The 21,475-nt window shown below is 40.0% G+C and overlaps 1 protein-coding gene across 5 annotated transcripts in view; it reads right to left on the bottom strand.

Annotated features, from left to right (window-relative positions):
• Positions 1–21,463, bottom strand: part of CDC14B (cell division cycle 14B) — a 105,951-nt gene extending 84,488 nt beyond the window's left edge. For 2 of the 5 annotated variants that reach the window (XM_040450214.1, XM_040450211.1), the window contains exon 1: positions 21,257–21,462. In XM_040450214.1, coding sequence (XP_040306148.1) covers positions 21,257–21,416 — 160 coding nt within the window. In that variant the 5' untranslated portion in view covers positions 21,417–21,462. Of the gene's footprint in view, positions 1–13,806; positions 13,834–21,256 lie in introns of all 5 variants that reach the window. The other 3 variants (XM_040450207.1, XM_040450209.1, XM_040450212.1) reach the window with 3 other exon arrangements.
• Between the last annotated feature and the right edge of the window lie 12 nt (positions 21,464–21,475).

Raw genomic sequence — 21,475 nt, 5'->3', positions numbered from 1 at the left:
GATGAACTCTATAAACGCACAGATTCAAGAAGTTCAATGAATCCTAAGCACAAGAAACATAAAGAAAACTATGCTGTAAGCAAATGGCCCAAAACCAGTGATAAAGAGAAAATCTTGAAAGCAGCCAGAGGAAAAAGTACTTAATATATAGAGAAACAAAGACAAGGATATCAGATTTCCTGTTGGAACCAACGTGAGAATACAGGAGAGCAACATTTTTAAAGTACTTAAAAAGAAAATGCCAACCTTGAACTCTACACTAAGCAAATATCTTTCAAAAAGAAAGACATGGGGCGCCTGGGTGGCTCAGTCAGTTGAGCGTCCGGACTTAGGCTCAGGTCATGATCTCACAGTTCATGGGTTCAAGCCCCGTATAGGGCTCTGTGCTGACAACTCAGAGCCTGCAGCTTGCTTCAGATTATGTGTCTCCCTCTCTGCTGCATCCCACTTGTGCTCTGTCTCTGTCAAAAATGAATAAACGTTAAAAAAAAAAAAGACATAACAGAAACATTTTTAGATATTCAAAGATGAAAGAGTTCATCACTAACAGACCTGCACTATAAAAAAATGTTAAAAAACATCCTTCAGGCAGAATGAAAATGACACCAGTTGTCCGTATCTGCACAAAGAATGAAGGGTGCTACAAATAACTACATAGGTAAATATGTGATATTTTTCTTACTTAAATCTCTTTAAAAGATGATTTTTTTTTAATGTTTATTTTAACAGAGCATGCATAGAGAAGGCACAGAGAGAATCCCAAGCAGGTTCCCCACTGTCAGTGCAGAGCCCTACCTGGGGCTTGACTCCCACCCCACCCCACCCCACCCCAGCCCCAACCACGAAATCATGACCTGATGGGGCACCTGGGTGGCTCAGTCGGTCGGGCGGCCGACTTCGGCTCAGGTCATGATCTCGCGGTCCGTGAGTTCGAGCCCCGCGTTGGACTCTGTGCTGACAGCTCAGAGCCTGGAGCCTGTTTCAGACTGTGTCTCCCTCTCTCTGACCCTCCCCCATTCATGCTCTGTCTCTCTCTGTCTGAAAAATAAATAAACGTTGAAATCATGACCTGAGCCAAAATCAAGAATCAGGTGTTTAACCAACTGAGTGAGCCACCCAGGAGTTCTTAAAAGATGATTGTTTTAACAAAAGTAATAGTATACTATGGAGTTTCTATGATATAATGCATGCATAAGGGGCACTTGGGTGGCTCAGTGGACTCTTGATTTCAGCTCAGGTCATGTCATGATCTCATGGTTTGGGGAATCAAGTCTCATGTTAGGGCTTAAATGTATAATATACATATTAAGTAAAATGCATGAGATCAACAGCATAAAGGCCAAGACAGGATTTGGAAGGAAACATGTATGAATTTCTTAATAACTTTGTTGAGGCCAACTAGGACTTAAAATCCAGAAGTCCAGAAGCCTTAAGAGAAAATATTATCAGGTTCACCTACATCACCACCACAACTGTAAGAAAATTAAAAAGGAAATGACAAAAAGAAAACACATTTGTAAATCATAACACATAATAACTTCCCTAATGTTTAAAGAGCCTAATGCAATAAAATTGAAACAGCAATGCATATTTGAAAGAGCAAATAGCCCAATAAAAAAGCGGGTGAAGATAATTTATAGCCAGTTTTTGGAAACTCAACCTGTGCTCATACAGGAAAACTACACTGAGACTATAATTTTCCACCTGTCAGACTGGCAAAAATCCAAAAGTCTGGTAACCTACTCTGTTGGTGAACTTTTATTTTAACAAGTCGTCTCATCCACTGCAGGTGGGAGTGTAAATGGGTATGACTTCTACCAAAATTACAAGTATATATACACCTCTAATTCAGCAATTCACTTTTGAAAAGTTATTCCTATATACTTCTGCACATAGGATATATGTAACAGGTTATTCAAAACAGCATTATTTTTTATAGCTGAAGCCTGAAAGCAATCCTAAAAAGTATGGGATAAGGGCTTACTTAAAGATTTTATGAGCATTATAAAGTTAAACTCTATGCAGCTATATAAATATGAATGAGGAAGTCTCTATGAAATCAAGTTGAAAGATCTCCAAGATATATCACATTCCATCAATTCTAAGATGTATGTTTTTTCACATTTGAATATCTCTGAAATTATGCAACAGCTTAAGATCTGTGACTTAGTTATAATCAGCAGCATGTCTCCTTTTTCTTTTTTTTTTAATTTATTGATCTGTTTGGAGAGAGAGTGCGCTTAAGTGGGGTAGAGGCAGAGAGAGAGGGGAGAGAGAGAATCCTAAGCAGTCTCTGTGCTGCCAGCGCAGAGCCCTATGCAGGGCTCGAACTCATGAACTCTGAGACCATGACCTGAGCCAAAATCAAGAGCAATGCTTAACCCACTGAGCCACCCAAGTGCCCCATTTCTGAAGTACTTAATATATACTGTTGTGTTTTATTTTGTTGTTGTTGTTGTTGTTGTTGTTTGTTTATTTTGAGAAAGAGAGAGATCATGACCTCATGAGCTGGGGAGAGGCAGACAGAGAGGGAAAAAGAGAATCCCAAACAGGATGCATGCTCTCAGCCAGGAGCCCAACATGGGGCTTGATTCCACCACCACTGAAATAAGAGTCAGATGCTTAACCCCCTGAGCCACCCAGGCACCCCTGTTGTGTTTTAGAATCAGTGAAATATGATGTCAACTGAAAACAGCAAGGTGCAGAACCATGTGTAGAATATGCTATCTTTTAGTTCAAAAAGAATCTACTAAATACATTGAAGTACTCAGGATTATATCCTGAAACAGAAAAAAAAGATATTTATGTGGGGAAATCCAAATCAAGTCTGGAGTTTAGTTAATAGTTCACATCAGTGGTGGCTTCTTAGTCTTGACAAATGTACTATAGTAAAGTAAGATAACACTGGGGAGGGGCGCCTGGGTGGCGTAGTCGGTTAAGCGTCCGACTTCAGCCAGGTCACGATCTCGCGGTCCGTGAGTTCGAGCCCCGCGTCAGGCTCTGGGCGGATGGCTCAGAGCCTGGAGCCTGTTTCCGATTCTATGTCTCCCTCTCTCTCTGCCCCTCCCCCGTTCATGCTCTGTCTCTCTCTGTCCCAAAAATAAATAAACGTTGAAAAAAAAAAATTAAAAAAAAAAGATAACACTGGGGAAATAGGAAAGGTATGTACAGGAGCTCTCTGTACTATTTTTGCAACTTTTCTGTAAATCTGAAATTATTCCCCAATAAAAAAAAGTTTGTTGAAATAGTAATTTTTAAAAGTATCTACATTTTATGCATTTTTAAAAACTGAAGTCAAACGTTAACAAACTAAAACTTCTGGGGGATGGCAGAGTGGGTAGAAATAGACAAATATGGACAGAGAGGGCTGGCAGGAGACTACTCAGCTTACATTTGTCTCAGAACCATATGAATATTTACCTATTCAGATATCAAGTTTAAAAATTACATGGGGCGCCTGGGTGGCGCAGTCGGTTGAGCGTCCGACTTCAGCCAGGTCACGATCTCGCGGTCCGCGAGTTCGAGCCCCGCGTCGGGCTCTGGGCTGATGGCTCGGAGCCCGGAGCCTGTTTCCGATTCTGTGTCTCCCTCTCTCTCTGCCCCTCCCCCGTTCATGCTCTGTCTCTCTCTGTCCCAAAAATAAATAAATGTTGAAAAAAAAAATAAATAAATAAATAAATAAATAAAAATAAAAATTACAATACAAGAGGGGCACCTGGTGCCTCAGTCAGTTGAGCGTCTGACTCTTGACTTTGGCTCAGGTCATAGTCCCAGGGTAGTGGGATCAAGCCCTGCATCAGGCTCCATGCTGATCATGGAGCCTGCTTAAGATTTTCCCTTTCTCTGTCTCTCTCTCTCAGGGTACTTGGGTGGCTCAATCAGTTAGGCTCCTGACTCTTGATTTCAGCTCAGATCATGATCTTGCACTTTGTGAGTTCAAACCCCGCATCGGGTTCTGTGCTGACAGCATAGAGCCTGCTTGGGATTCTCGCTCCCCCTCTCTGCCCCTCCCCTGCCCATGTGTGCACTCGCGCACTCTCTCTCTCTCTCTGTCTCAAAGTAAATAAGCTTAAAAAAAAATTCTCTCTCTCTCCCCCTCTGTTCCCCTACCCTGCTCATGCACACAGTCTCTCTCTAAAAAGTAAATAAATGAATAAAATAATAAAAATTATAACACAAGAAAAAATAGGTGTTGGTGAGGATGTGGAAAAAAAGAACCCTCATACATTGTTGGTGGGAATGCAAACTAGTGTAGCCACTGGGGAAAACAGTATGGAGATTCCTCTAAAAGTTAAGAATGGAACTACCACATGATCCAGAATTGCACTACTGGGTATTTACCCAAAGAATAGGAAAACACGAATTCAAAGGGATACATGCACATCTATGTTTACTGCAATAGCCAAATGATGGACGCAGCCCAAGTATCCACCGACTGATGAACAGATAAGATGTGGTATATATACATACAATGGAATATTATTCAGTCACAAAAAAGAATGAAATTTTGCCAGTGGAACAACATGGATGGATCTAAAGTGTATAATGCTAAGCAAAATAAGTCAGTCAGAAAGACAAATACCATATTTCACTCATATGTGGAATTTAGGAAACCAAAGGAAAAAAAGAGACAAACCAAAACACAGACTCTAACTATAGAGAATAGATAGTTACCAGAGGGAAGGTGAGTGGGGGGTAATGGGCAAAATAGGTAAAGAGGATTAAGAGCACACTTATCCTTTTCCTTTTTTCTTTTCAACATTTTTTTTAAGTAGGCTCCACACCCAACATGGGACTAGAACTCACAACCCCAGGATCAGAAGTTTCATGCTCTCCCCACTGAGCCAGTCAGACATTCCAAAAGTACAGCACTGAGTAATATATGGAACTATTAAATCACTGTACTGTATACCTGACACTAATATAACACTGTATGTTAACTATACTAGAATTAAAATTTTTTTAATATGTATGTATTTATCTGATATTAATAAAGTAACAGTGACAGGAAAAAATAAAAATAAAAATTATAAAAAGATACTTTATGAGGGGGACAAGGGGGCTAAAGAGAGGTTATTCTAAATAGAGCTTATATTTACAATCTAGGGACCATGACAAGAATCCATGGCTTGGCTAGAGAAGACCTATAACCTAAAATTCTCTACCCAGTTTTTCAAATGAATTCACGGACATTTTCTTCAGTAGAGGAACTACAAGGAAATAAATACCTCATGTATCCTTACACTAAAATAATATGCATCCACTAAAAGATATATATTTGGACACATATTTATGACAATGGAAGATTCTGCTATAATATATAAAGTGGAAAAAGTAATGATCGTATTTATAGTGTGTCTTGTTAATGCAAAAACATCTCTCTCTCTCTAGAGATGTCCATATATATAAATATGCACTAAATAATCTAAAAGGCTAAATGTGGTAATCATTAATGCTGTTCACCAAATATTTCTGGCTCCCAGCCTAACATACACATTCCTGCCCCTCTGTGGTTGGGTGGAGCCTTGTGATTAATTCTGACCACAAAGTTATGAGTGGAAATGAGCATTGAATTGTTGATTCAAGACCCTCCACAGGCCTCTTTTTCCTCTGGCACAGGAACCAACAAGATTAGAGAGGATTGTTGCTTATGCACCTAGGTCCCCAAGCAATTACAATAAGCAGAACCCCCTGCTGACCCACAGTGGCTGTGAAACAGAAAAAGCTTTAATTTTTGTTTTAAACTGCTGAGATTGGGGGTGATGGGAGGGGGTTGTTATTACAGTATAACCAAGTCTAAACTGATAAAGAAAACATCCTTGTTAGTAGGATCTCTGACCATTTTCTTCCTGTGCCTTTTTTTAAAAATAAAGAGCACCTATATCTTAGAAACTTTATTTGGAGGTGGAGGAGAGACACAGGTGTTAGCATGGGCCTTAGCACCCAGCAGACATTGACTACTCAGGGATTATTACCATCACATCTCATCCTCCATTAGGGTTATTCAGCTCCCTTTGTTTCATTCCATGCTCACTGAGCAACCCAACAGCAGTTAAAAAAGCAAAGAACAGAGAACTGTGAGAATAATGTGCTGTCTTTTGAATGAGAGGATACAAACATACATACATCTGTACACACATAATATAAATGTTTGCAAGTACATAGAAAATCTCTGGAAAAAGACATAGAAGAGGTTATGTCAATTGATTCAGAAATGGAAAAGAAAGTAGCTAGGTGACAAGGGAAAAGAGGAATCTTACTCTGCCATTTACTGTTTTGTATTCATTCAGTGATTTTGGAGTGACTGGTCTCAAAGTTAGTAGGATTAAGCCCCACATCAGGTTCTGCACTGACAGTGTGGAACCTGTTTAGGATTCTCTCTCTCTCTCCCTCTCTCTCTGCGCCATCCCTGCTCGTGCTCACTCACGCTCTCTCTCAAAAAAATAAATAAATATAAAAATTTAAAGATTCTTTTTAAGTAATCTCTACACTCCACGTAAGGCTTGACCTCACAACCCTCAGATCAACAGTCGCATGCTCCACCAACCGAGCCAGCCAGGCACTCCTCTTGTGTATCTTTAAAATTCTGAACTATGTACATGCATTATCTATTTAAAAAAAAAAAAAAACAGATAAAATGAAAAACTTTTTAAAAAATACAAACAACTCCAAGTGAAGGGATATACTACATGTCATTTAGGGGGTCATATTTCAAAAACATAGAAAGCCTAATTAAAGGGCTTGCATGGACCAATTATGAATGTGTCATGAACCCAGAATAATGAATTCATCTCAATAACATGGAACATGATTAAAGGGCAGAAAAGATCACCAGTACTACTTTTTCAAACAAGTTCTATGAGCTATCCACTGACATTCAAGAAAATGAAGGGGTGCCTGGGTGGCTCAGTCGGTTAAGCAACTGACTTCGGCTCAGGTCATTATCTCACAATTGATGAGTTCGAGCCCCACATCGGGTTCTCTGCTGTCAGTGCAGAGCCTGCTTTGGATTGTCTGTCTCCCTCTCTATCTGCTCCTTGCCATGCTCGCTCTCTCAAAAATTAATAAACATTAAAAAAAACTTTTTAAAATGTTTTAAAAAAGAAAAGAAAATGAATAAAAATTATTTCTAATGCTTCCAGGGTGAAGGCTTTTATTACTGAATCTTGACTCCATGTGACAGCTTCAGCATTGTCATATTCCACCTCTTACAAGATTAACAATATGACTTATTTTTTCTCCTCCACTAAGAACAGACTGAATTATTATTTCCAAAAAAAAGAAAGAAAAGAAAAGAAAAGAAAAGAAAAGAAGAGAAAAGAAAGAAAAGGACTGTGTAAGGCTTTAATAATGTGGGGAAAGCATCCAGAAAGGTAGGAAAACAGCATTTACTTACACCATATATGGTAAACTGTGATTTCCCTATTTTGTATCTGTGTAACATTTTCTACACACATATGACACACAAGTTATCAACTCTTGAGCAGTTAAATTAGCATATTTATCTGAAAATATTTGCAAGAGTACCTAACATTTGTTATCTGGCCTTATTAGAAAAAAATGACACAGGGGTGCCTGGCTGGCTCAGTTGGGAAAGTATGCAACTCTTGACCTCAGGGTCATAAGTTTGAGCCCGATGTTAGGTGTAGGTATTACTTAAATAAATGAATGAAAAGTTTTTTTAAGAAATAATAAATAAATAAATGACATAAGGTGGTTGACTTCACATGCATGCACAAACTTCATTTAGCTGGGGATGAGGAGTTCCTGGAAACAGAACTGCACAGAAACCGCAAAGTCTCCATGGAGATCCAGTCCTGGCATTCTACATTGGCAATGGCTCAGCTCTTCTAACTATTTCACATTCACTGAAGTCAAGATTGTCTCTGGCCATAATTCTTCTAAGTGCTAATCACAGAGTTGTTAGTCAAACGTCCAAGCTACAGGGATGTTTATAAAGCCTTTCATAAAAATCCAACAACTTCCAACCATCCTTAACTGCACATTGATCTTTACCTAGTTTCCTTAAACAGTTCCTTGTCTTTAAGCTTACATTTTTAAAAAAAGTTTACTTATTTATTTTGAGATAGTGTGTGCAAGTGGTGGAGGGGCAGGGAGAGATGGGGGGAGAGAGAAAATCCCAAGCAGGCTCTGCACTGACTGGGCTCGAACTCACAAACCACGAGATCATGACCCGAGCTAAAGTCTGATGCTTAAACTGCTTAACTGACTGAGCTACCCATGTGCCCCTAAGCTTACACCCCTAAGCTTACATTTTAAACATCCAGCTCTCCCACTGCTTCTTTCTAACAAACCCCCCTGTGCTGTGCATACATTTTCTCAACATTTGCTATCGAAAATACCCCACACCCCACCAGGACACAGCAGTGACAGTAGTAATGCATACAACTCAGGATAACAGTTTAGCACTAACTAGCTAAGAACTTAGAATAATAGCAGTAAGAGCACACAGAAGAAACTTAACAATACCCTGACTGACTCTGGAAGCACAATGGAACAGCTCAGCCTATATACCCTGCCCCCATCAGCGCTTTCTAACTATACCAACATCTCTTTACAGGGCTTTCTCTAGCCTCCAGAGCCCATTTTGACCCATCCTCACAGCCCTTCAAAATTATCACTCACCCCCACTCTAAGTTACTGGTTAAAAAATATCCCAGCCCCTTCGACCCTCCTTTGTTCTGTACTACTGTCAGATTTCCCCAATGGGATCAAACTCTAGTTCACACAGAAGTAACCTGCCCAATAATGAGCACTTCCAACCCTCTCACCACCCCACCCCCCTTGGAGAGTTTTCTGGGATCATATCCCAAAGAAAGTACTGCATTGGAATCCTTGACTCAATCTGTTCTGGGAAAGCCAAAACAAGACAATGACTACAGTTTTATATATGCCTATTTATACTTAGTAAAATTATTTTGAAGACAATTACAACAAAATAGCACTGAACAAGGTTATGTGAAATGGGGTGTGTAATAGGTACACAAGAAACTGACATTATTAAAAAAATTGCTTTTGTGGCATAAAACAACAAAATTCAGTAATCCTGCTCAGAAATCTCTATAATCAGAATAACATTTGTTTTCTGATGTTTTTAAAATAAAGCCCTTAATCCAAAGCTTTGATTGGGGGGGGGGGGGGAGTCATTGCTTAGCTTTCAAAATATTCCACACTGTTATTTTGGAAATTCCCAAAAGTATCACATTACAAAAAAAGACTCCTCCCTCCTCCTGCACTGTTGGTAGGAATGTAAATTGGTGTAGTCACTGTGGAAAATAGTATGCAGGTTCCTCAAAAAATTAAAAATAGAACTACCACATAACCCAGCAATTTCACTACTGGGTATTTACCCAAAGAAAATGAAAACACTAATTTGAAAAGATAGATATATCCTTCTGTTTACTGCAGTATTATTTACAATAGCCAAGATACAGAAGCAACCTAAGTATCCATCATCCACAGACAAATAGTTAAGGAAGAGGTGGAGTTATGTGTTTGCGTAAGGATATATACATATACATACAATGGAATATTATTCAGCCATAAAAAAAGAAATGAGACCCTGCCATTTGTGACATGAATGGACCACCTAGAGGACACTATGCTAAGTGAAATCAATCAAACAAAGAAAGATGATTTCACTCATATGTGGAATCTAAAAAACAAAACAAATGAATAAAGAAACAAAAAGCAAAATCAGACCTGTAAGTACAGATAAACTGACAGTTGCCAGAGGCGAGGTGGTGGGGGAATGGGCAAAATGGGTGAAAGGGAGAGGGAGACACAGGCTTCTAGTAACAGAACATATAAGTCACAGGGATGAAAGGCACAGCATAGGGAATAAAGTCAATGGTATTGTAATAGCATTGTATGACAGATGGTAGCTACACTTATAGTGAGCATAGCATAAGGTATAAAATTATTGAATCACTATGTTGTACACATGAAACAAATATAACATTGTGAGTCAACTATACTTCAATTTAAAAAAGAAAGAAGGGGTGCCTGGCTGGCTCAGTTGGTAGAGCATGCGACTCTCGATCTCAAGATTATGAGTTCAAGCCCCACAATGGACATGGAGCCTACAAAAAGAAAAGAAAAATTAAAAAAAAAATTCCTTTACCATTGTGCCTAGAAATGGTTGTCTTCTGAATCCACACATTTAACCTCTAAAAATTTATTTGATCAAAATAATCTGAATAGGTCCTAATAGATAAAGGATGCTTTAAGGTTATGTTCCTTTTCCTGCTCTCCTAAGACCGATTAAAGTATTAAAAGTATTTTTTTCCTTTTGGAGCACAGTTGTTATTTAACTTAGGTTAACTACCATGTCTTGATGTTTGTTACTGGAAAAATGTAAGAGCACTGACAGGTCTGGGGATAGAGAGGATAGTTCCTCCACACTGGGGTAGAGTCTCTCCCCAGTCCCAGCAATCACACCCTCCCCAAACCACCCCGACAACTGCCACCACAGTAGGGCCAATGGTGCTATCAGCAGGAAGGAGAAAGCAGACTTGTGTTACTGCAATCAAGAACTGTTCTTTTAAAAAAAAAAAAAAAGAACAGTTCCTGCTGGCTCTAGAGGGGAAAAGAAGAGAATCTTTTAAAACACAGCTCAAGGGGCACCTGGTGGCTCAGTTGGTTAAATATCCAACTTCCGCTCAGGTCATGACATCACAGTTTGTGAATTCGAGCCCAACATGGGGTTCTGCACTGACGGTGCAGAGCCTGATTGGGTTTCTCTCTCTCACTCTCTCTCTGCTCCTCCCCCACTCATGCTTTCTCTCTCAAAACAAATAAACTTAAAAAAAAAAAAAAAGCTGTAAAACACAGCTCAAGCCTCTTCCCATTCAGAGGCATCCATCTTTGAGTGTCCATGACATTCACTGATAAGCCCCTCTATTACTGAATAAAGATAGAGACAGAGATATAGAGATAGAGATATATCACCCAGTTCTGTGGGCTCCTGTCACTTGGCAGAGATCTGGGTCAAGTGTGAAATCTCTGCTGCAGTTCTTGCAGCAGCCAGTGCAAGGATGAAACTGTAAAATGCACTCAAACATACCCTATGTGAATCTGTGCTTCAAGCCCTTTCAGTCACAATAGTTTAAAATTAGAATGTATTAACAGTGAAGTTAAAATCCCAACCTCAATTGTGTTTGCTAGCTAAATTCTAAGCTTTTTTGACAGTTTATTGTCAAAAAGGAAATAAATGAATATTAAGAGGATTCAGTTTCATGTACAAGGTGCTTCCAACAAGCTATTTGATGACAGGACTACAATAAAAATTCCAAGAGCAGACTGAGAACAGCTCCCCAAAATGTAAAACCATAATGTTAATTCTGTTATACATTCATGTCAAAGCAATTCTTCCTCAGCACCTATAAAAGACTGTGAAAATCAGAATGCTTTTCAGTACAAGTCACACACACCAAATCTAGTTCCTAAAATATTTGGCAATCTTCGTCTTTAGTGCCTTCAATTCAAGAAGCAATACTCCCCTTAAAAGATGTTCTGTAATGGGGCACCTGGGTGGGTCAGTTGGTTAAGCAGCTGACTTCAGCTCAGGTCATGATCTCACAGTTTGTGGGTTCGTGCCCCACATCAGGCTCTGTGCTGACAGCTCAGAGCCTGGAGCCTGCTTCAGATTCTGTGTGTCCCTCTCTCTCTGCCCCTCCCCTGCTTGTGCTCTGTCTCTCCTCTCAAAAATAAATAAACAGTAGGGGTGCCTGGGTGGCGCAGTCGGTTAAGCGTCCGACTTCAACCAGGTCACGATCTCACAGTCCGTGAGTTCGAGCCCCGCGTCGGGCTCTTGGCTGATGGCTCAGAGCCTGGAGCCTGTTTCCGATTCTGTGTCTCCCTCTCTCTCTGCCCCTCGCCCGTTCATGCTCTGTCTCTCTCTGTCCCAAAAATGAATAAACATTGAAAAAAATAAATAAATAAATAAATAAATAAACAGTAAAATAATTAAAAAAAAAAAAAGATGTTCTGTAATTACTTCTTACCAATAAATAAGGTATTCTTAAAAATAAACAAGACATCTCATTCTAAACTATATCATCTGGGGTGCTCTTGAGATTCAAATTAGAGATACAGAATTAACTGGAATGTAGAACTTTTGCTTTGACTGTGTTTTAGTAGAAATAGGGTTTTCAGTATGTTATTAACTATATCCATTTATATGTCAGTATTCATGTATATAGTGCATTCATATATGTATATGACTATGTACCAAAATTAAGCTTTTTCCACTTGTCACTGTTAAAGTTTGAAACACACACCTACACCCACACCCATGCCCCTACACCCCCACGAGAAAGATACCGTAAGACAGATCGTTTTCACCACACTGGAAAATATAATTTACTTTGTGTAGGAATTATGAAGTGACATTTCCATCACAAAATTCTTTTAAACTGACACTGTGTAAATGAAGAGAACAAAACCACATAATGACGGATTCCCTCATTACCTGTCTTCACTGCGATGGTGACGTAATAGTCTATGCCTTCTCAGTCTTTCAGGGATGTTGCTATAAATCTTCACATCTCCTCCTCCCTTCCCCAATAGTACTTGGCTCAATCCCTTGTTCAAGGTAGTTGCTCAATAAATACTTATTAAATGGATACACTAATTAATTCCACAGCACGATTCATACAAATGAGTATAAATGAGCAAAATGCAGAGAATGATTCAGCTGAGATGGTCCTAAAATGGAGGGTTTTGCAGAATCCAGAGTCTGTAATGATATTATAGCATTATGGATTGGGTATAAAAAGATCAATGTCATAAACTGCAGTGCCAAGAAAGTAATTTTACTTTCAAATTAGAACTTGAAGGAACAATAAACACCATCAACAGTGGGAACAAGATGTTTTTCTTCTGTGAAAACAGTACACTGCTGACCAAATTTTAATAGTATAAAAGTGAACTACCTGAGAAATGAAGTCAGTATGTAATATTGCACACTTAGAATGAATTTGCCCAGCCTGGCTTCCTCAGCTTTTCAGACTCAAAAGACAATAGGACCAAATCTTTGAACTGACTGGTGAATAAAGCACTCTAAGAGAACTGCTCTCTAGAATGTAAATAACACTAAGAATTAAAGGAGCTGAATAAAAGACCAAGAAAATAAAGGCAGAAATTTTTTTAATTGGAAATACATGCATATGGGGCCATTTGGATTTGTTCTTTTGATAACTGGCCTTATGTGAGGAACTTGAAAATGAAATGGAATCAGAATACTTTAGCTTCCCTGTTCCCAAAGTTTAAGTTGGCATTTTCATGAGATTTCCCTCTTGCCAAAAACAGTAAATAAGATATAAGCCTGTCCATTAAGCAAAGAAAGGCCTAGAAAGAACTAAGTAACCTAGCAAAAGAAAAAAATCAAGAATAGCTGTTATAGAGCTCATTCTAAACATCCTTTCAGCAAGTCTACAAATGTGAGATTCAATTAAAACAGAAAAAGTTTAGTAGTACCAAAAATATCCACTATCTAAAACATAGCATTCATAATTAATCTAATACAATAGCAGAGAAACTAATGTCAGCATTACCTATACACAGAAACAACAAAACTTTTCATATAAAGACAAATTTCGACTTAAGTCATAAACATACGTAGGATACTCTACAATTACAGAAAACTTGAATCTGCTACCTAAGACTAAATTTAAGACAAGCAAACAAGGAAGGGACGGAACCAAGAATGACAACCAACAGGTTAAATCTACAGTTTTAAAATCATCAGAAAGCACTGCAAAGTAGAGTCAATGATCTGAATACCTTTGTTGGAGCAGTATCCATGAAAAGCTAAAGAAAAAAAGAGAAAGAGAGAGAAGGGCGTAAAACTTTCATATAAACTAGAGAATCCAGATGAGACGCACACATTCCAGTTAAATATCCTTGTATTTAGGAAATTAAAATCAATTTTGTTTTGGAAATGTTTTCTAAGGTAATCCCTGTCTATTATGGTAGATCAGCACTTCTAGAAATTAAATGACTAACCTCAGAAGTTAAAAAACAAATAATGTAAAGAAACAATATTTGAAGATTGGTTAGCTCCTGCCGAACCAGTTTCTGTCTCTATATTAATCTCTCCACTTTTTGCCCACAACCCCTGCACCTACTTACCTCACTCATAAAGGTGCCTGTCCTAAGTGAGGAACAGTTTTTGAAATGTTCAGATAAACCAGCCTATACATGCTTTTCATTCAACTTACAGATAATTATGTAAAAGTACTTTTAACATGAAGTACCTGAGTTAAGGGCTTACTCAGATTAAAAATACTCTGTAGCTAGGACAGAAAGGAAAATAAAATACTGGCTACTAAAATTATTTTGTTCCCAGTGTGGTTAAAAGACGTACAGATAGAATTTCTTATTTATTCTACCTCCCACCCCTTCCAAATAAATCGGGTCTCCATGTCACAAATTGAGCATGGAAAAGCCCACTGAAAACAATTTTGTTTTACTCAAAATAACAACAACAAAGTCCTGTCTGCCTGTAATATGCGCCACCAGGATCAAATCTTTTGGATCTGTGAAATACTCTTTTAGAACGATGCTCTAGGCCACAGTCATGCTTTAAATTAACCACTGTGAAAAGTTTATATTCTATCAGTAAAGAATTTAATATATTTGATTTTCTATAACCTACCTGAGGCTCTCCCATGAGGCCTTTTCATCTTTACAAAGACATTCCCCAATGAGCTTAGCTGCAATTTAATATAATGCAATATACAAACTCTTCAGTGTAATAAAAATACATAACAATAGCCTCAAAAAGGAAGAAACAGCTTTAGTTTATTCTTCCTCTCACAAGGAATCTTTAAAGAGAAACCATAACGTTTTTCCCAAGACAGAAAAGCTTGTCATCACAGCGCCAAATCTCCACTGCTCTGACAAATTCTGAGCCAGCCTCATCTGGAGCGCTTCTGCCCTGAAGATCATTCTCAGAAGCAGAGAAAGGAACACACTGCATTTTCACTGTGCTGATTCACTGAACCTTTTGTACATGCACACGTATGGAGGAAATGTTTGCTTCTGAGTTTGAAACCCTTCCAACCGTGATGACTGTCTGTATGCCCTTAGTATCCCTGGCCCACTGCTGGCACACTTGTAATACCAGAGACCATTTAGGGATCCCTGGCTGTCAAGGAGGCACCAAGTCAGGCACTTCACATGCATCTGCTTCAGTTCACCCTCCCAACAACACTGCACTTTTTATTTTCAAACAGAAGAGAATAGAGGCTCCGAAACGTTATTAATAATCCAGCTGTGTTCAGTCTCGGTGAGGGCAGACACTAACTAGCTTTCTCTGGTATCCTCATGCCTAACCACTACAATTAGCTCTTCAAAAACTCTATGAACAAAGTTTTCCTTCCCCCCAAATTTCAACCACGATACGGTTCCTCTCTATACTAGTTATTCCTCAGACCCTCCAAGTTTTATTTTCTCAATTAACACAGAAAACAAACTCCATGAGAGCAGGGATTATCTTCCACAGTGACCTATTTTTAGCTCTTGAGAAGCAAAAGGAAACCAAAAAAACAAAGCCTGGCAGAGTAGGTATTCATTATATATTTGGTTGAATGAATGAAATACCTAGAAAATCTGAGCTGTGATGACAGCCGATTTGAAAAACAGGAGGACCTGAATTGTGTACGTAGTTTACTCCTATTTCCAAATTCACTAGGTAATTATCTAAATTCAACTTCACAGATACTCCTCATGGAACATCTACTATGATATCACCTACTAACCCATGCAGCACAGGACTAAATAGTACATGTTGAACAAATTTATGTACATAACTGCTGAAATAGCTTTATCTGCTAGAAAAAATAAAAGGCAGGTAGTATGGCTTTCCCAAAAAGAAACTGCATAAATTTGGCCAAAATTACTTATCTCCGGTCTTAGCTTCTGAGGGAAAAGTGGACAGTTGTGGTATTTCAAGATGATCTCTTGAAATTCTTTCAAATAACAAAACACCTGTCCTATCAATTCAGAGATCCCCAGAGACTATCTCAGAAACTTCATTGCTATGTACTCAGTGCCTTCCTTCCATTCTAAAAACCCACAATGCAGTTTCATTCCAGCTCTCCGCAACAGGAATTGGGGAAATCCACTCCCATTTAAAGAAGTTACAGTTTGCACTGACTGGCAACTCCTGGCATCAGTACCGCCTCTGTCACCTAGTTATTCCGCTTTCCCTTCATCTCTATGCCCAACCATTATGTCCATTGAAGCAGTAACAATGAAACTGGGTTAAGTTTTTGTGTGTAGTGCCCCACTGCCTAAGGAATTAAATTTAAAGCAGATAACTAACATGACACCATCAGAAGTAAAGATGCTGAAGATTTAAACAAGCACATAAATCAAGAAAAAAAAATTAGCTCATGCACAAATTTCAAAGTATAGAAATAAGGCATAAGAAGAAAAATGAACACTACATACTCTGATGAGCTTCAATTACTGAAACTCAATAATCTACTACATCAGTCTTGAAGAAAAATGAATTTATTTCCTCCTTGAATCAGTGCCCCAGGTAACAGCATTATTTTTTTAATCAAGAAATATATACTTCTATCATTGCAAACAATGAATATGCAAGACTATTTTACATAGTAAGCATTCAACACTTCTTGAATTAATGAATAAATTTTCCCTGCCCAATGTCTAGTGTGAATTTTTTTAATCCTAAAAAGAAAAGAAGCAGGGTAAAGGCAGTGCTGCATCTGTAATTTGATGAGTATCTGATACACGATAATCGGTGCTTTTAAATGACAATCCTGACCTCGACCAGAGCTTCTCCAATAACATTATTTACAGTTATAGACTCTTAAAAAGGTAGACTATCACGGCAGACATTAAAAACAAAATTTATTTTAAGACAAACCACCAAGAATCGTTTTTAGCTAATAGTTATTACCAATTATTTTTACTAGTCAGAAGTTTAAAAAATAAAGTAAATCAAAATTCTATACTATTAAATCCTATAAATTATCAAACATAGAGATAATACAGTAGTTTCATAGTCTTTAATATTTTTTCCTATATTAACAAAGAGGAAAGGAGAATGTGCACTGTCATTTATGGTCCTATTTAAGAGATAGGAATATAGAGATCAAAAAGATTCAGACTTCTGACTGTTAGGTTCATCGGAAAATCAAAAACCCATGTCCAACATTTTTCATTTGGTATTTTTCCCATCTTGAGAGATTCTAATTCCAAACCCAACCAAAAACTCTCCTCTCTTCCCTTCTTCCCCAGCTTCCTTAACTGATAACAATTCATTCTGATTAGATCTTTACTCAGTATCTTTTTGTTAATGTATACAATTTACAGTTTTTATGATTTTTTTTTAATTTTTTTTAACGTTTATTTATTTTTGACACAGAGAGAGAGCATGAACAGGGGAGGGTCAGAGAGAGGGAGACACAGAATCTGAAACAGGCTCCAGGCTCTGAGCTGTCAGCACAGAGCCCGACGCGGGGCTCGAACTCACGGACTGAGATCATGACCTGAGCCGAAGTCAGACACTTAACCGACCGAGCCACCCAGGCGCCCCTGATCTTTTTTTTTAATATGATGCATGGAACTGCACCAGGAATACAGCTCATGTAAAAATCCACATCACTGCAAATGGCAAGAACTGAGTGAATGGTGAGAGGTGGACGGGGTCCATGTGGGAATAAAACCATCAGTCTACTCCTAGGAAATGCCCAGTGTAGCCAAGTGGCTGGCTAGACATACATACATACATACATACATAAGTAAGTAAGTAAGTAAGTAGTGACCATATAACAAAGGACTACAGAACAATAATAGGCATTAATCTATGGGAATTTGACTTAACAGATAATAAGTCACAATAAAAATAACAAGGCACAAGTAAAAAAAATAATGTATTGAAGGGCAGAGTGGGCAGAAGTGATAATGTGCATTAATTTTTACAAACCAGTCCCCCTGGGAAAGAACTTCATAATCCTATAACAAGTGTTGGCTAGAATGTGGAAGAACTGGTACAATGCTGGTGGGAAATGCTAGTGGTACAGAAGCACTGGGAAAAAGTCTGGCAGTTCCTCAAAAGGTTAAACATGGCGTTACCATGCAACCCAGCACCTCCACTCCTACCTGTATATAGGCAAAGGAACTGAAAACGTCCACACAAAAACTTGTACATTAATGTTCATAGCAGCATTATTCATAATCACAAAAAAGTCCACCAATGAATAGATAAAACTATATATATTTTGGCTTGGTCTCTTCACTTCTCCTTTATTTTGCAGATACAGTCACACACGTAGGTAGACATATACACTGATTTTACTGCTGCCATTTGCAGAAACTGAAAACCTCCCCAAAAAATGATTGTAACCATTATATAAATCACAATTCAGCCATACAATGCAATACCATACAGCCATTAAAAAAAGGACTGTTCTTGTTGATATGGCATAGTTTGTAGAAACTTAAATGTGCATAGAAAAAGAAAATATTACTGGGGAGACCAACTATATTTATATATCTCTTTTGGTAACATTCAACTTGAAAAATGTTAAGGAAACAATGAGGAAAAAACAACTTGGGGAGGATGGGACCAGGTTGCCACTTAGGCTCAAGCCTTCCCTCCAAACCCAGTGTAAAGTAATCTGCACCATGCACCCAAAGTTACTTTACTTTGTCTTGTCCATCACCCTGAAACAGACTGATTCAGTATCATTCTTCCGGGAAGCCAAGACTGTCACTAAGAGACACCTGGAAAAATTCCAGGCAAACTTGACTCCCTTGCTGCCCTTACACTTAAGCAGGATCCTTTCATTATCTGGGCTTGCAATCTAAATAACAGCGTTTTGATATTATACAATGCACCAACTCTTTCCTCAATATTCAGCTTGGCAATATTTTCTGAAGTTCAATCACTGTGCTCAGGAAAGCCAGCCACGAAGGAGGAATAAGAGTTACTCCAACGACTTTACTGTCAAAAACTTCTTTTTGATGGAGACAACCTTAAATATTTATCAGTAAGGAGCTGTCTAAGGGTGCCTGGGTGGCTCAGTCAGCTGAGCGTCAGACTTCAGCTCAGGTCATGATCTCTCAGTTCCTGAGTTCAAGCCCTGTGTCCAGCTCTGTGCTGACAGTTCAGGGCCTGGAACCTGCTTCAGATTCTGTCTCTGTCTCTGTCTCTGTCTCTCTCTCTCTCTCTCTCTCTCTGACCCACCCCCGCTTACACTCTCTCTCTCTCCCTCAAGAATAAACATTTTAAAAAATACAATAAATAAAATAAGGAGCTGTCTAAACAACTAAAACATATAAATATCTATGTGTGTGTACACACACACACACACACACACACACACACACACACACACACTTAGGGACACCTGGCTGGCTCAGAGGATACAGCACAAGACTCTTGAACTGGGGGATGTGAGTTCCGGCTCCATTTTGGGTGTAGAGATTACTTTTAAAAAATAAAATCTTTGAAGAAATATATTTTTAAATCTACATATACTTTATGGCTTTATTTTTTAAAACTTGGTCTACTTTGGCCTAAGCAGTAATTAAAATCAAATGCAGGTTTGCATGTACAGAATAATTGTTCTGCTAAGAAATACTGTAAAGAAAAAACTGCAAAACAATATGTATGCTATCACGCTTGTGTCTGATTAAGAATATATAGGTGTATGCACGCATAGTCTATTTCTGGAAGGATTCACAGGAAACTAGGAACTGCCCTTGCCTCTGGGGAACAAGAGCCGGTGGCTGCAACCAGCTTTTCACTAGAAACTCCTGAGCACCTTCAGAATGAAGAGTGCGTTACTTGCCCTAAAATTAAATGCTATTAGGCAAAGTTCCTTTGAGAGGTATAAATAAATAACAAAGGCACAAGGAATATGTGGTGTCTTCCCCCACCTCTAGCCCTCCTCGGCGGGGCTATCTCCCGGGGAGTGTACAGCCAGGTGGGACCTGGTTTCAACCTCAGCAAACTGGCTTCACCTCCAACAGTGCCACATGCTACGGTGGACCCGGGCAGGTGTCAGCCGGGGACAGAGCTTAAGGCGACCCCTTGCTCCTCCCGCCATGGTTTCCAAAGGCCACCCATCCAGCGCCGAGAAACCTTCCCCTGTACTCGCAGCTTTGTTTAAAACGGACCTTCAGTTTACAACTGTCCATCAATCTAGAAATCAATGTCTACTAAATTTATGTTTGTCTGAACACTTTCTAAATTAATATTCTGCCCTGTCCAGCTCACCTGGTTTATCAAAGACTCAGGGCGGGAAACAGTTTTTTAAAAATTCCACATGCCAAGCCTTACACATTCCGCGCCACAGAAAACAGACTGCAAACTGCCTCAAAATTGTAGACCGCTATGCTGTTTACAAAGCGTTTTGCACACACATCATCACATGTGATGCCTTCACACGCTTTAGTGTCAATCCTGGCAAACCCAACAGCTACCAAATTGGATGTATTAGTCTTCAAGAATTGTAGCATCAGCACTAATAATAAAACAGCTACGAAAGGTCTGCTTTTCTACCTCCTCTGGCTGGCTGCGATTTCTCAAGTGACAACTCTGGGCATTCGGCTCCCAAGCCTTCAACGTGACACAATGCTAGTAGAGGCACGAGAGGGGAGCTAGCCCCAGGAGGCCGGGAGTGCTCGCGTGCACGCCAGGGAGGGGGCGCGGGCCGTGCGGACCCGAGCGCGGACGTGGGAACGCCGCACGAGGCGGGACTCCATTTCTTCCAGAGCAGCCGAGGTTGGGCGAACGCCAAGCAAACAAGGCAGCTGCTCCCGTGCCGGCGCGTTCCGCGCGCTCGGGGAATCCTCTGGGGTGATTCAGAGGTTCAGACTCCTGGGAGGGCCAACCGAGCTTGCAGCCCCGGGAGGTGCTATCAACCCGAACTTAGAAAAAGCCCGAGGCGCCGAGCTGACGCCAGCAATTTAGAAAGGTGACCCTCGGCCCATCTCGCTGGGGTAGGAGTGCAAAACGGATAAAGTTACAGCTCGCAACACACGCAGATGGAAAGTCGGGGTAGGGGGGCGCTCCCAAGGAGCCCGGCTGCTGAAGGGGGTGTGGTCGGCAGGGCTTTTATGGGAGTGGGGGTGGAGGCACGTCAGTCGGGCCCCGGGAGGCGCCTCCACAGACTGGGTGGGTGGGCTAAGACCCCCGCGCGGGGTGCCGCGTGTCTGGGGCGCCCCGCCACGCGCTCGCTCGCCGGCTCACCGGTGATGTCCAGGTACAGGTCGTCCTGCTGGTCCAAGCGGTGCAGTTCCTGCGACGTGGAGCTGCGGCTCTTCTTCACTCCATGCGAGGACGCCGAGCAACGCCGCGAGCAGGGGGGCGCGGCGGCCCAGCTCGGCCGCCGCTCGCTCTTCCGCTTCATGGAGGCGGCCGCGGCCCGTCAGGGGGCCACGACCATGGCCCCGAGCGTCCGCTCGCCCG

Source organism: Herpailurus yagouaroundi, unplaced genomic scaffold, assembly GCF_014898765.1.
Source record: "Herpailurus yagouaroundi ecotype Mexico unplaced genomic scaffold, PumYag 201, whole genome shotgun sequence".
NCBI lineage: Eukaryota > Metazoa > Chordata > Mammalia > Carnivora > Felidae > Herpailurus > Herpailurus yagouaroundi.
The sequence above is the reverse complement of the archived record's forward strand: the minus strand, read 5'-3'. Positions and strand labels throughout refer to the sequence as shown.